The sequence below is a fragment of the Plecotus auritus genome (genome assembly GCF_963455305.1).
Source record: "Plecotus auritus genome assembly, chromosome: 2".
NCBI classification, from domain to species: Eukaryota; Metazoa; Chordata; class Mammalia; order Chiroptera; family Vespertilionidae; genus Plecotus; species Plecotus auritus.
Window position 1 is genome coordinate 15,545,474 of NC_137771.1, and position 16,777 is coordinate 15,562,250.

Sequence of the window (16,777 nt, forward strand, 5' to 3'; positions counted from 1 at the left end):
GTAGAGTGTAAAAAATATGACTATAAGAACTGACCTGAAACCATACCTTGCAATTGAACTAAATTTCTATCTAAAAAATACCTCATCTTCATTTTTAATTTAAAGAAAAGTGAAAAAACAGTACCTTAAAATATATAAATAAATCTAAATTATAGTTCAATAGAAGATATTTTTCTAGAGTCTTACTGCCCGAAAGCCCGTTTTCCGGTGAAGTTTTGGAGGGCCTGTTAGCTGATAAACCTTTCCTAACGTGGTTCCGAGTCTGAATTCCTTTAGCCCTGAGTCCCTGGAGCTGATGCAAGAGGAAAGAGCCAAGTGTTAAACTTTTTTACATCTCCTTTCCAATTTGAGGAAAAAAAATATGGGTATGTGTGTTTTAAATTGAAATACGTAAAATACACATTTGTGTCTTTTTTTTTGAAGCTGTTGTATCACTAATAACTTCTCCAAGTAGGAAGACTTTGTAATAGCACGACTAAGCACTTGCTAGCAGAATTCCTGACATCTTGTTTTTCTGTCGCTCAGCGCCCCTTACAAAGTTTAATATGTGAGAGGTTTTGGAAAATCCTGAGTGCAGGGTGATCTGAAGTGAGTGATCTGCCTCTTGCTGTTTTTGTCCCTAACCCTCCGGATGAACAAGATGCTGACCAGCCTCGGCTTTTGCTGCTGTCAGGGTTCTCTGGCGCTGCTGCACAAGGCTGGTTCAGGGCACCGGACACCAAGCACCGGGCTAGCATTCCTATTTAAGGAAGCTCTACAGCTGGAAGAATGTGAATTCTTGACTTTATTTAGTTGCCATTACTCTAAATTCATGTTCAAATAGCCACATACCCCTAATGGGTTACGGAATCGGACAGTTCAGGTATAGAATATTTCCATCATCACAGAAAGCTTCCTTAGCGCCGCCCTAGGGATCTCTTTCTAAAGTGCCATTGGCTTGGCACAAGTCTCTGAACAAGTAGACAGTCTCCTTAGCATTTTAGTTTATAAAACGTAGGTGGAGTGCAGGTACCTTTTGATTGCTAGGAATATCAATACGTGAACAAAAACACCGTGCAGAGCTTTGTTTCCTAAGGAAAAAAAATCTTAAAAATATCCTAGAAAACAGCCCGACGGGCGTGGCTCAGTGGTTCAGCGTCGGCCTATGAACCAGGAGGTCGGGGTTCGGTTCCCAGTCAGGGCACATGCCCAGGGTGTGGGCTCAATCCCCAGTGTGGGGCTTGCAGGAGGTAGCCAATCGGTGATTCTCTCTCATCATTGATGTTTCTGTCTCTCTCTCCCCCTCCCCTCCTCTCTAAAATCAATAAAAATATATTTTTAAAAAATATCCTAGCCCTGGCCGGTTTGGCTCAGTGGATAGAGCGTCGGCCTGCGGACTGGGGGGTCCCGGGTTTGATTCTGGTCAAGGCCATGTACCTTGGTTGTGGGCACATCCCCAGTGGGGAGTGTGCAGGAGGCAGCTGGTTGATGTTTCTCTCTCATCGATGTTTCTTTTTTTTCTTTTTTTTTTTTTTTTTAATATATTTTATTGATATTTTTACAGAGAGGAAGGGAGAGGGATAGAGAGCTAGAAACATCGATGAGAGAGAATCATCGATCAGCTGCCTCCTGCACACCTCCCACTGGGGATGTGCCTGCAACCAAGGTACACGCCCTTGACCGGAATCGAACCCGGGACCCTTCAGTCCACAGGCCGACGCTCTATCCACTGAGCCAAACCGGTTTCAGCTCTCATCGATGTTTCTGACTCTCTATCCTTCTCCCTTCCTCTCTATAAAAAGTCAATAAAATATAAAATAAATTTTTAAAAATGTTAAAAAAAATAACTACTCTTTATTAAAAAAATACCCTAGAAAACAGATGATGGTATTTCTTAGAGTAATAGTAACTGTTAAAAGATGTCTAGGAACTGCTAGCACAATGGTTTGTTGATTGAGGGGATTTGTGCTAATGTATCTTTGGGGGATCTATAATACATTATCACTTTTCCATTTAGGTACTTAAAGCTTTCGCCAAAGCACCCAGAATCAAATACCGCTGGAATGGACATCTTCGCCAAGTTCTCTGCATACATTAAGAATTCGAGGCCAGAGGCTAATGAAGGTAAAAAAGAATGTTTGGATTATCACTGCAAAAAACAGCCACCACCCCTATTATGAGAATGATTATAAATGAATACTTTGGAGTCCAGGCATTCCCATATGTGTTAAAAACTGGCTTTCACAGTTGATCAGAGATTTGGGGAAAACCAGGTTAAGTCCTTAAATTGCTGTTTTTCTGTGTTTCTAGCTCGTGGGACAGTACCTAGCAATATAGTAGGTGTGTGGTAAAATGTTTATTGAGAGAATTTGTTCTCATACTGTGTGAAGGGAGCTCTGCAAAGAACTAATGGCGTATCAAAAACAATGGATTGATGGAGCTTAATTTAAACCATTACTAAATCTTGTTTATTGTTAGGTGCCAGCATTCTAAAATCAGCCTCAGTGGATTTTTGTGCTAATTACCCTTACAGAGCAATTTTTGGATTTGCTCTAAGAGAGCCTTTAGACTCACCAGCCTTCCAAATTTCTCTGCATCCTAAAAGTAGGATTTTAATTTCAAGTCATATTTTCATGGTGAGAATGGTTTAAGTAATAGGGATGTGATTTTCTTTTATTTATTAAAGGACACACTCTCTCATTATTTCATTCACCAAACTTATATTTGGTATATTGGAGGGAAGCCTCTTTGAAAGAGGTCCTTTTGTGTGTTGTTGTTTTTTCTTCCATTTTTTTAAAAATTGAATTTGAGAGAGGAAGGGAAGCGAGATGGCGGGGAGTTGTGGGGAGAGAGAGAAATATTGATGTGAGAGTGAATCATTTGGCTGCCTCTGAATGGCTGCTTCCCGTATGCTCCCTATGGGGATCAAGCTTGCAACTCAGGCATGTGTCCTGAGAAAACTGTATAGAGAGCATTAGTATTAAGACGAACAACAATAACCAAAAAGCTAGCTCCTAAAGATTTTAATCATCGTTTTAATTTTTGTTTTTATTTATTGATTTGATTTTTTTCCACTTATTTATGCATTCATTGGTTGATTCTTGTTGTGCCCTGGCTGGGATGGAACCAGCAACCTTGGTGTGTCAGGATGACACCTTAACCAACTGAGCTACCTGGTCAGGGACTCCACCATTGCTTTACAGGGGTGGGGAACGTCCTGCCTGCGGGCAAAGGCCGGTGAAATTTGGTCTGGCCCTGCCAAGGTATTAGGGGTGAGTTAATTAAATGTTTGACCAAATATAACAGGCTATTTTTTTAGGTTGATAATTTTGTATGGCCCGAGGATAATCTTATAAATATCCAAATGGCCCTTGGCAGAATAAAGGTTCCCCACCCCTATAGACTGTTGAATTTTTTTAATATATATTTTCCTGTTTAAAAAAGAAATATATGAATATCTGATATTTAAATATATAAAATATACATTTGTGTGCTTTTTGAATAAAAAGCTGTTTGTGTCACTAATGACTTCTCAAAGTAGGAAAACTTTGTAACAACACAACAGAGCACTTGTTAGCAAGATTCCTGACATCTTATTTCTCTGCTGCTCAGTGACACCCTTACAGAATTTAATATGTGGGAGAAACTTCTGAGTGTAGGGTGATCTGAAGTGAGTGATCTGCCTCTTGCTGTTTTTTTGTCCCTAACCCTGTGGATACCCTAGAGGGCTTCTTTTGGGTAGGAGTTTATGGCAGCAAATGGCCAATAATATGAAAGCGGGGTGGAGTGGGGTGGAGTGGGGTGGGGATCAGAGCTGGTTAAGCAAGAATAACGTTTTTTAAAATATTGAAACAGTTGCTAATTACCTTATCACTTAGACAGGTTTCCAAGCTTTTCAGGCTTCAGGCTTTTAAAAAATTATTTTTAAAATTTAAAATTGCTGCATTTTATAAATTAGTATTGAATTTCAGTGGTTCCTGGGATAATATTCACTGCATGAGATGTTTTTCTGCAGTGAAGGAGAAAAGGGAGAAGGTCAGTGCTCGGGCCTGGCTTACATCTGCTGAACGTGTTAAACGTGTTCGAGAGGCTGTCCTGGTTGGGGAGCAGCTCCCCTTAGTAATTGGCTAAGGAAACAGTCACACCGGAGCACCTTCTGTCCAGCTTCTATTCTGTTCTACCTTTTCTTTTCATAAAACTGTCTTTTATACCCAGATACTCCTGCTGCATAGTTCTTTGAACTCTCTTAGTTAAATCATAATGTTTTTGTTTCTCTTTGTGGCTTTTGGAAGCTGGGGAGTGGTTGAATTTCTTTTGACACTTGGTGGGGAGGAGAGGAAAAAATGTGTTCACTTAAATTGCTTTGGTGGATGGGGTTGAGGGCAGAGAGTGAGTCATTTAAATATAGCTTTGTATTCTATTTTTTCCTATCAATTTGTGACTGTCTTAAGTAGCCACCTATGCTTACTGACTGTCCTTAGAATTCTGTAACCGATAAGAACAAACAACAGTGGATTACACTGTGCATAACTTAGAAGGCCTTATATTAAATTACCTGTTGGTAAATAAGAATTCCAGTTGCCAAGCAACTTCTCCCACAGGGGCCTGTCACGGCCATGAGACTCTAGAAAACAATGTTCCAAATAATTCTGTACCTTAATTGGTCTCCCTTATGCATATTTGTTGCAAGTCTCTTATCTGTCTCACGCAATTAAATGCCTTAAATAAGCAAAGGAAATGAATGATCCAGCTTCTTTTCTCCAGACAATGAACAACTTACATAGAGATGGATTTGTTATTTTATATGGTAAGTCAGAATAGGCAGGTCTTTGATTAGTTTTACCAGCCTGTGAAATACTTTATAAACTCTAATATTTTACAAAGCTTTGGACAATTTTAAGACCTCATTCAAAGTAAGGGATTAAATGCCCGGATACTACAGTATTTTAGGTTGGGATACTACAGTATTTTAGGTTGGGGTCCAAAGTAAACGTAAGGTATAAAGAATAAAATAAAGGGAAACACTGATGATAGATAGATAGATAGAGAGATAGAGAGATAGAGAGATTGATAGGTAAAATATATAATTCTTTTGGTAACATGTCCAAGTTGATTGGGGGTAAGAGTTTGTGAAATCTTTTGAACCATTAAAGGAGATTAATGAGTAATTCCTTTTATGCGGATGGGTTAGGTACGACCTGTCCCAAATCTGTTTATACCTCAGTTAATTTATATAATTTATTAAGCCCCCAAATGTAACTAATAGATAATTTATTAGTCTGTTTGGTATTTATAATATTCTTCATTTCCTTGAATTTACTAGTGATGAAAATCTGCCATTATATGCTCTGAAGCATATTCCTTAATGTCCAAATTCCTATTTTTAAACGGAGGAATTGAATCTTTAGGTTCTAATTAGTTCCTTTTTATTCAAGACTCATTCTCCTTCCCTTCCTCTCTTTCTCTCTGGAAAAGTGGAATCAGAGGATGATTGCTAATCATTGTAGCTATGAAACTGCATTATATATTTAATCATCTTTAAATACGTCCTTCTTCTTTTGTTTTCCTCTAATGTGTTACCTAGCCTTTAAAAACTGTTTATGTCAGATTACCCTTTATTAAAACTAGCAGGAGATTTAAAATACAGTTTTATCCATGTAAGCGTTCATAATTTGTGTTTTCTTCTTTGTGAATTGTATTGTTTTCTACAACAGTTAGGGACTTGTTACATTTAATGGTTTCTGCCTTATGTTTACTCATTCGAATTATGCAGGTAATTGAGTTATGCCTGCTTATTTAAAAAGGTCAAGTAGTATAAATATAAATTTAATAAAATTTCAGTGCTCCTTAATCACATTATGTAATCTCTTCCCCAACAGTATACATCCTTTTTTCTATGTAATTTTGCAGTGTACATAAATGTGTATTTATATTTTACATTATGCAGTTGTCTTTTTCACATATTATGTGGTAGAAATTCTTTAAAATATCGACCTTTACTTCATTTACTAAGAAATGTTGCTTAATATTTCATAACATGGATTTTTAACCACTTCCCTCTTGGTAGACATTGAGATTGTCTCTGTTTTGTTTGTTTTTTCATTATAACAAACAATGCTGCCTTGTACTAGATTCCAAATAGGTTAAAACGTTTTCTTCTTCAAAAGCATATACCAGTTAATATTTCCACTATCGTGAAAGTATTCATTTCCCCATACTTCTGACCCTGGTGTGTGCATGTGTGCTAATCTTAAATTTTGCTGTGTTCTCAGGCAAAAAAGGGTGTTTTGATTTCCATAATTAATTTAAAACTGACTGTATGGCTTCTATTATACTTACTCATTTTTTTGAGAGCTTTTGAAAGACCTTTTTAGAGATGCTAGTGTTACTACAGCAGGGGTATTGGAGAACAATAGTGCTACTTATTAATTACAAAAGACAAGGAGCTGCTTTCTGGTGGCTAGCTACTGCCCTCTAGTGGTTAATCTTTACATTTTCTTTATCTCAACTTCAAATTCCTTTGTGACGGTTTGTCTTCAAAACTTGTTTATTAAAAGATGCTCTTTAGTGCCTTTCGATACTTCTGTTTTTCTTTATTTTGTTGGCCATTCCTTATGTTGCCACATAAAAGTTGTAGCAAACTAATTCAGCATTCTTTGTGTTCACTGATACATCTTTTATTCTGACATTTTTAACTTTGAAAAATTACCCAACATTCTAGTCAGGTACCACAATTGAACTTGATTGCAGGAGCTGTGCTAAGTCCAAAATTATAGAAAGAACAATAATAGTAATGTTTTGTTATCTTAATTTTAGTTCGTGCCTTACATCTGGGATTCTAAGCATCATATGATATAAACCTTGAAATTTAAGCTATTTTATTTTCTATTGGATACATTTGAAAATTCATAAAAAGGATTGATTTAGAATAGGTTGAAGATTAATAACTTACTCAGACTTGCCATGCCACTCAAGTCCATTTCAGACATTATTTCAATGTTTAAATTCAGGCAATATTATTTTCCTTACTGGCCATGCTTCTGTTCATTGTAATCATACAAGGAAGTTGTTCATGATTTAGTGGACTATTAGTTTAATGTAAACCAGCCCTGAGTTTAAAATGTAAATGTCTTAAAATGTAATAGTAATAGGCAGTACCTATATCAAGGACTGAACATAACTAATAAATTTTTCTTTCTATTGAATTGATTGGGGTGACACTGGTTAACAAAATTATACAGGTTTAGGTGTACACACCCACACAACACATCATCTGTACACTGTATTGTGTGTTCACCATACCAAGTCATGTCTCCTTCAGTCACCATATATCCCCCCTGTGCCCTCCTCTGAGCCCCCTCCGCCTGGCAGTCACCACACTAATAAATTTTTTAAAAGCATATTAAAAACTACAAGATATTCAGTGATTAGATACTGCCCTTTTTTTGCATTTAAAAATTTTTTTGTGCAGTCTGTTATTTTTAGCTATCATGGAAATTGAGACAATTATAATAATTAAGCCAATTTTTTTTATTGTGGTAAAATTGGTTTGTAACATTGCATTAGTTTCCAGGTGTACAACCTAACAATTTGATCTTTGTATATGCTATAATCACCACAGTAATTCTAGTTTCTCCCTTCACCAGTTTTGCCCACTCCCCAACCTCCTTTCCCTCTGATAACCATCCATCTAGTCTCTGTTTCTGTGAGTTTTGTTTCTTCATTTGTTTTGCTCTTTAGATTCTACATATAAGTTAAACAATGCGGTTCAGGCGTACCTCAGAGACACTGTGGGTTCTGTTCCAGGTCACTGCAATAAAGCGAGTATCTCAGTAAATCGAGTCACATGAGTTTTTGGTTTCCTAGTACATATAAAAGTTATGTTCCTACTATAATCTAGTAAGGGCACAAGTCTTGTATGAATCATAATCTTTTTGCAGTGGAGGGTCTTGACTCCATGTTGGTGACTGACTGATCAGGGTGGTGGTGGTTGCAGGTTCGGGGGGGCGGGCCTGTGGCAATTTCTTAAAATAAGAACAATGAAGTTTGCCTCCTTGGTTGATTCTTCCTTTCATGGGCGGTTTCTCTGTATTATGTGATGCTGATCGATAGAATATTACCCACAATAGAACTTCTTTCAGAATTAGTCAGTGCTCTCAAACCCTGCTGCTGCTGTTTGAACTGAGTTCATGCAATATTCTAAATCCTTTGTTGTCACTTCAGCAATCTTCACGGCATCTTCACCAGCAGATTTCATCTCAGCAAACCACTTTTTCTGCTCATGCATTCGAAGCAACCCCTCATCCGTCTTAAGCTTATCATGAGATTGCAGTGATTCAGTTACATCTTCAGGCTCTACTTCTAATTCTAGTTCTCTTGCTGTTTCCTTCACATTTGCAGCCACTTCCTCCACTGAAGTCTTGAACCCCTCAGGGTCATGCATGGGGACTGAAATCCACCGCCTCCCACCTGTTAATGGTGATATTTTTACCTCTTCCCATGACTCATGAATGTTCTTAATGGCATTCAGAATGGTGACTCCTGTCCAGAGGTTTTCAATTGACTTTGCCCAGACCCATCAAAGGAAGCATGATTTATGGCGGCGATAGCTTTCCAAAACGTGTTTCTTTTTTTTTTTCAAATATATTTTATTGATATTTTACAGAGAGGAAGGGAGGGGGATAGAGAGCTAGAAACATCGATGAGAGAGAAACATCGATCAGCTGCCTCCTGCACACCCCCCACTGGGGTTGTGCCCGCAACCAAGGTACATGCCCTTGACCAGAATCGAACCTGGGACCCTTCAATCCACAGGCCGACGCTCTATCCACTGAGCCAAACCGGTTTCGGCCAAAACGTGTTTCTTAAGTAAGACTTGAAAGTCAGAATTGCTCCTTGACCCATGGGCTGCAGAACTTGAGGAATTTTCCTTTGCATGAATTCTCAGCTTGGCGAATGGTTTGGCGCAAGAGGCCTGGCCTGGCTTTTGGCCTGCCTTGGCTTTCAACATGCCTTCCTCACTGAGCTGACTCATTTGTAGCTTTTGATTTAAAGTGAGAAATAATGCGATTCTTCCTTTCACTGAACACTTGGAGGCCATTGTAGAGTTTTTGATTGGCCTGTGTGAATACTGTTGTGTCTCAGGGAATAGGGAGGCCTGAGGAGGAGAGAGATGGGGAATGAATGGCCTGTCAGTGGAACAGTCAGAACACACACACTCTGATTGATTAAATTCAGTTTGATATGGGTGTGTTTTGTGGTGCCCCTAAATAATTACAATAGTTACATCAAAGATCACGGATCAGTTATCACCATAACGAATATAATAATTATGAAAAAGTCTGAAATATTGCAAGAATTACCAAAAATGTAATGGAGAGACATGAAGTGAACAAACACTGTTGAAAATGACACTGAGCCCTGCCAGTGTGGCTCAGTGGTTGAGCACTGACCTGTTAACCAGGTCATGGTTCGATTCCTGGTCAGGCACATGCTGGGGTTTCGGGCTCGATCCCCAGTAGGGGCTATGCAGGAAGCAGCCGATCAAGGATTCTCTCTCATTATTGAAGTTTCTTTCTTTCTCCCTCTCCCTTCCTGTCTTTGAAATAAATAAAAATATTTTTTAAGAAAAGAAAAATGTCACCGATAAACTTGGCTCAACACAATTGCCACAAACCTTTAATTTGTAAAGAACATAGTATCTGTGAAGCACAGTAAAGCAAACTCAGTCAGATGAGGTATCTCTGCATTTGTCTTTGTCTGACTTATTTCAGTATAAAATCCATCATTCCTTTTATCTAGGTAAGGCCACTGTCTGTTGTCTGAACTACTTGAAGGGATGAGCAAGTGGGAGCATTTTGGAACAAAAAGTGTTGCGTTAGGACAGTGGTCGGCAAACTCATTAGTCAACAGAGCCAAATATTAACAGTACAATGATTGAAATTTCTTTTGAGAGCCAAATTTTTTAAACTTAAACTTCTTCTAACGCCACTTCTTCAAAATAGACTCGCCCAGGCCGTGGTATTTTGTGGAAGAGCCACACTCAAGGGGCCAAAGAGCCGCCTGTGGCTCGCGAGCCGCAGTTTGCTGACCACAGGGTTAGGATATGTTTATGTTGCTGGTGAAATATCTAATAGGCAGCATGTGAAATTTGGCCTTTTCCCATAATAGGTCCAACTTTATTCAAATTTATAGCTTAATAGGTTGTCAACTCATAATATTTAACTTCCTTTTACAACCAAGTACTGTAATCATTTGTGTAAGTTTATATATTCTGGGAGTGGGAGGTGAAGGTGGATTGGGAAGGTTAAGGTTAAGAAAGGATGAGAGAAGATCTGTCTATATTTATTCCATATTCCTTTCTAATGATGTCCCCACCTCCTCTCTAATAAGGTCACTAACTTGACTTTCCAGATATACAGGGTTGGCTCTGTCCCACTTCTCTCTCAATCATGACAATTATAGCATCTTAATCTATTTGTCTAGAGACACCCTCAGTTCAGCTCTAATCTGATCTCTGTTTTTCATGTTAGTATGCAATACGCTATTCTTGGCTTCCTGTGTAATATTAGTGCAAAAACTCCAGGTTTTTTTGCTCAGATTGTTTGCAGTGGGGTTTGACAACACATTTTGTGGTGAAAAATCCAAATATTCTTAGGGGAGTAGGACTTAAATTTGAGAGTAAAAAATCAGTTTCAGCAGGATTTTCTTCCCTAGAATTGAACTAGTAGGTTTGCTCTTTCTCACCAATCTTTCCAGTTTATTTTTTAAAATATATTTTTATTGATTTTAGAGAAGAAGGGAGAGGGAGAGAGAGATAGAAACATCAATGATGAGAATCATTGATGGGCTGCCTCCTGCACACCCCGTACTGGGGAATGAGCCTGCAACCCAGGCATGTGCCCTTGGCTGGAATCGAACCCAGGACCCTTCAGTCCACAGGCTGACACTCTATTCACTGAGCCAAACCAGCTAGGGCCAATCTTTCCAGTTTAAACATCAACTATGCTATGTGTTCATATGTGGGCTATGGAGCTATTGACAAGATTTTACAGATACCACTGTCTGAAACTGTCATGCTTGTTTTTATATTTATCTGAACAGATTTGTTAGTCTCACCCCCTGCCCCATGTACGTAATCCCAGGAGAGCAGGCACCTGTCTATTTCGTTTTTTGTGCTTCGTGTCAGAGCGAGCATTTGGCAGTTGCTGACTGAACGAGTAATGCTTGTACTTCGGGGGCTTGGGGGGGCTCCCTTCTTACCGTGTTTCCGTCTCTCTTTTAGCACTGGAGAGGGGTCTCCTGAAGACACTGCAGAAACTGGATGAGTATCTGAACTCTCCCCTCCCTGACGAAATTGACGAGAACAGCATGGAGGACATTAAGTGTTCTACACGTAAATTTCTGGATGGCAATGAGATGACATTGGCTGATTGCAACCTGCTGCCCAAGCTGCACATTGTGAAGGTAGGCCCGTGGGATGTGGCGTCTCATTGCCACGAGACCTAGTCAGCTATGTACCGAGGCAGCACTTCCTCATGTGTAAACTTTTCTCATCTTCTGACATGAGTAGGAACCCCCCCAAATAGTGTAATTTAATGCTGCTTAGGCCTTATACATCAGAGTTAATGAAATGGAAGTTATGTCTGAAAATTGAGGTGTGTGAGAAAGAGGAATATTACATTTTCTCTGCATAAAAATTCAGGGATGTAACAGGTAACTTTGGATTGGAGTTTGCTAACTGACATGTAATCAAATTCTGCTCTGTGATCACCTGGTTTTTTCTTTATTTCTTCTTCTTTTTTTATTTCAGAGAGAAAGGGAGAGGGAAAGAGAGAGAAACATCAGTGATGAGAGAGAATCACTGATTGGCTGCCTTCTGAATGCCCTCCACTGGGGATTGAACCAGCAATGCAGGCATATGCACTTGGCTGGAATTGAACCCCAGACTTGTCAGTCCACAGGCCGATGCTCTATCCATTGAGCCAAACCAACTAGGCCAGTGGTCAGCAAACTCATTAGTCAACAGAGCTAAATATCAACAGTACAACGATTGAAATTTCTTTTGAGAGCCGAAAACCGACTTCTGCGCATGGGCCACGAAGTTTCAATCACACTGTACGTGCGCTCCCGCACGTGGTATTTTGTGGAAGAGCCATACTCAAGGGGCCAAAGAGCCGCATGTGGCTTGTAAGCCGCAGTTTGCCGACCACTGAGCTAGGGCACCTGGCTTTTTCTGTTCAAGGGAAACATGCTTATTGAGCATTTATTGTATGAGACACTGCTAAATAGAATAGTAATAAACACTAGTTGTGCAGTAAAGATTGAGATAGAGAAACACAGATCTAAAATAGTGTGTGTGTGTTTTACATATCTGCCCAGAGATTTCCTGTGGCCGTCTCTCTGGATGGCCAGAACAGGTCATTATTAAAACTAGAGGCCCGGTGCACGAAATTGGGGCACTAGAAGGGGGGCTCCCCTCAGCCCGGCCGGCACCCTCTTGCAGTCCAGGACCCCTCAGGGGATGTCTGCCCGCTGGCTTAGGCCCACTCCAGTCAGACATCCCTCTCGCAGTCTGGGACCCTTTGCTCCTTACTGCCCGCCTGCTTGCTCCTTACTGCTCGGCTCACTGCCCCTTAGTGCTGCCGCAGAGGCGGGAGAGACTCCCGCCACCCCCGCTGTGCACGCCAGCCGTGAGCCGGCTTCTGGCTAAGTGGTGCTCTCCCTGTGGGAGCGCACTGACCACCAGGGGGAAGCTCCTGCGTTGAGCATCTGCCCCCTGGTGGTCAGTGCACGTCATAGCAACCAGTTGTTCCACTGTTTGGTCTATTTGCATATTGGCCTTTTATTATACAGGATTCTAGTTAGATTGAAGGTGACTTCTAACTTCATTCTCCCCCCTCTCTGATGAAATTGATAGAATGGTATAGAGGACATTAAGCTTTCTTTCAAATAGAAGTTCTCAGATTTTCACAAAATCAGTTTTCCTTAAAATCTAGAGATGTTTCTGGTTAAACATGGAAAATAAATGTTCACTTTTGATCTCTTTGTCTTTCAGGTGGTGGCCAAAAAATATCGCAACTTTGATATTCCAAAAAGAATGACTGGCATCTGGAGATACTTAACTAATGCTTACAGCAGGGACGAGTTCACCAATACCTGCCCCAGTGATAAGGAGGTTGAAATAGCATATAATGATGTAGCCAAAAGACTGACCAAGTAAAATAGCGCTTATGAGAGACGTCTTCACATCGCTTCCTGATTAAGAACATGCTTTTTCTAACAGACTGCTCCTCTTCCTATAAAATAGAAATTTTATTTTGCATGGACATGGCAGTTACTCAAGATTAGGATAAAGGGTAGATAAGGTATAGTAGCTATCTTTAAACATACACTCCTAAGCAGTATTATTTTAAAATTATTTCACCCTGCCTACCTCCCCTACCCCTATCCTCCTCTCTTCTAATTTGGAGACAGTTCATCAGAAACGTTTTACTTCAGAGGTAGTTTCCTATCCCTAGAGCCCTCCCTGTGTTGTCCTTTCACTGTGTATAGATGGCAGGACTTTTGAGGTGCAATGTTTAACCGTTAAAAATAGTCACCATGCCCTCATCAGTCAGCCCCAAACTGGTGCATAATGCATGGTACAAGGGATATTTATGTATTTTTGGAAATTTATAATATTTAGTAAGAGTATATGAAAGGATTGCTACTGTATCAAAATCTTCTGTTTCAGTTTAGTCTGTCCTGGAGATGTACTGAAGGTGTCACCACCAGAGGAGGGCTTCCACAGAAAGTCACTACAGATTTTGCTCTTCTGTTTTGTACATGAATTTTCACTTTTCCTGAAAGCATTTATTCTTTACACCAATGATAACATCTGACACTATGTAGAAGCTAAAAGTTTAGAGGGAGGGATAATATTCTCAATCTTTGTTGAGCATTTTATCCATATAAGCTAAACCAATGGGCACCTTGTATCTGTCTCAGTGTGGTGTTTGCTAATGTACTTTGCCCAGTGCCATTCATTTGTAACATTACTGCTTTCTTTATTTTAAAACGCTCCTTTTTAGGTCAGCATAGATCTTGCTGTTTGTAGATCTTTTGAGCAACACTACATAAACTAATATTTAGTTGACTTAGCTATAGCAGTACAATGAATAGTAGTGTAAAAATTAACACAGAAATTAAGGTTTGTCAGAATATCAAGTAGAATTTTGTTTCTAAAGCTTATTTAATGTGGGAAACCAAAAAACACCCGTTCTCCATCCTATATTGAAAATAAGACAAAACACACAAATTAGCAGCTGTTCATCCCACCCCCTTTACTGTTAGACTTTGGGCTCACTCCTTTTCGACTGAGTTACAGTTGTTATGGTGAGTGCGTATTTACAGCAGTTTTGCCTAATGTCAGCCATTGCGTTCCCTTCCATTAAATTTTTCTACAGCCACGTTGAGGAATAGCATTCTGCGTGTTTGTTTCTTAAATTGAAGTTCTAAAGCAGGAATTATTTGTGCTCTAACAAGGGAGGATGAACTTAGTGAAAACAAAACGAGTTTGCTGTGTATTTACTCATTTTTTTTTTCAATTGGACTTTCCAGGTACTACTCCAAAGATGGGGTTGTTACTAGAAAACTTTCAGTAATTTTTTTTTTACCTAACTTGTTTAAGAAGTGCTACTTCTCACAGGCTGTTTTTGGAAATTTTAATTATATTGCTTTAAAAGGCAATAATTTCCTCCCTTTGATATGCTAACATTTAGTAAGCACTGGCTTTATGGAAGCAACCTGATTTTTATAAGCATACTGCATTTTTTTTTTTAACCTCCCAGTAATAAGTACAAAAAGATAAGTAAAGCTCCATGTTGTATCCATTTGGCTCAGGGAGATGAAATTCTTGATTGCTGATCATAAGTTTGAGCACCCACCTTTTGTGTAATTAATATTGGATGCTGATTTCTCTGGTTCCAGGAAGAAGTACTACAGTTTATCTATTGAGAAATTCTATAGCATTAGCTTCTTTGGGTAGAAATGTCACATTTGCCACCAGTACACAGACAGCCATCATCACTTTCCCTATTTTTAAATAGTGGTAACTTGGCATTCGGCTAAAAGATTCAAAAGAAGGGGTGTCGTTCTTTCCAGTGAATGGTGGACTAAGTGGTGTGGAATAGAGAGCTAATGAGGAAAGAGCATCATTCCTTAGAATAGAATGATGAAAAATACATTCTAAAACTCAATTCTGAAGTATTTTTACCTTGGATATTTACTCTCTATCTTTGAAAAATTTATCCGATGATTGTTCTCTACCTTTAAAAAATGTATCCCATGATGCATCCCTCTCATTGTCCAAGGAATAGGTAGGACTGTTACGACATTGATGAAGGCAGAATGATTTTTTCTCTGTAGAAACACCTCATTACTTTTATCAGGGAAGTTAGTTAAATTGAAATTGAGATTGGCAAATGGACAAAAGCCAGTAGATAGGGTGATCTCAGCAAATGCTCTTTTACCCATCTTATATTTGTACAAAGATGATAGCTTAAATCTTAGGAGATTTGGAGATAAAAGTTTACATGACAATTCATGTGGTGTAAGGGTTGATATAATGGAAATCATCTGTTATTATTTCTGCAACTACTGAATCATTTCCCCCTTCACTTAAACCAACAAGGAGATTAGAGTCTGAATGGAAGCTCTCTTTCCTAAGGGATTCTGTGAAGTTTTCGTGTTCAACAGTTGGAAAGTTCTCCATTTCAGTTGATGACTTCCTTTAAAAAGAAAAAGTAAATGCAGTTTTTCTGTACAGCTCTGTTATCTTCTTTTACTAGGATTGTTGTCTTGTGATGAAATTAATATAAGACTTTTTTCTTGGTAACTTTGGCTTAGACAATTTATCTTTATCCCTTGAGCAATCTGTATACAATTAAAACATTGCTGACACTTATTCTTACCCTAAATTAATCAACTCTAGAATTTAGGCAGCTTTACTTCCGTTGAGTTTTAAGTCTCTCCAGAGTTGCATGTAAATAGCTTTTATTTCTGAGCATTTAAAATATCCATTTAGAAAATATCTACAAGGTAAACATGATAAGAAATATGTATTTTTTTCATGAACATTTTGATACACATTTCATCAAGTTGATCCACCAATTTCTTATACTGGCTATAATAGTATTTGATTCAAAGAGAGGGAAGCATTCATTATCTATATACTATATGGGCTTTATTATTCCATTCTTTACAAAGTATCAAATGTTGGGACTGTCCAGTATTTATTTTTATCCTGGAAAATAATTCAACTCCCCAGGTCATAATGTTGAACAGAATTGGAGTATTTCCTTTAAAATCATTAGAAAAGGCAAATGAAAGCCTATTGAAGAATGCTTGTATTTTTCTTTTGTCTCTGGACCCAGTATATTGCTGGCAGCTATTGTATTAAAATAAAATATATTTTCACTATCATTAAAGGTTCTTTTTTCTCCCCCCTCATGAAAATAAATAATAACTTGGGGTAAAAGGGTTTTATTTTAGACTCCCCCCCCCATGAGTGGGTGATTCAGCACAGTACATTAAAGAGGAAAACCATATGGTCTCAATTGGTGCATAAATAAGTTCATAAAAACTTTAATGGTACTCATTCTTAGCAAATAGAAACAGGTAAAATTTTAACAAATCTGATAAGACATCTGTCAAGAACTTCCAGCAAATTTCATATATAAATGAAACAGAAGCCCTTTCGTTAAAGTCAGAAATAAGACAGGATTGCCCTCTATCACAGCTATTTCCAGCCGCTTTC

At 38.7% G+C, this 16,777-nt stretch overlaps 1 protein-coding gene across 1 annotated transcript in view; it reads left to right on the forward strand.

Moving 5' to 3' along the window:
• The window catches only part of CLIC4 (chloride intracellular channel 4), a 65,679-nt gene extending 49,231 nt beyond the window's left edge, over positions 1-16,448 (forward strand). The window contains exons 4-6 of the mRNA XM_080654978.1: positions 1,997-2,103; positions 11,264-11,445; positions 13,037-16,448. Coding sequence (XP_080511104.1) covers positions 1,997-2,103; positions 11,264-11,445; positions 13,037-13,201 — 454 coding nt within the window. The 3' untranslated portion in view covers positions 13,202-16,448. The remainder of the gene's footprint in view (positions 1-1,996; positions 2,104-11,263; positions 11,446-13,036) is intronic.
• Positions 16,449-16,777: the final 329 nt, after the last annotated feature.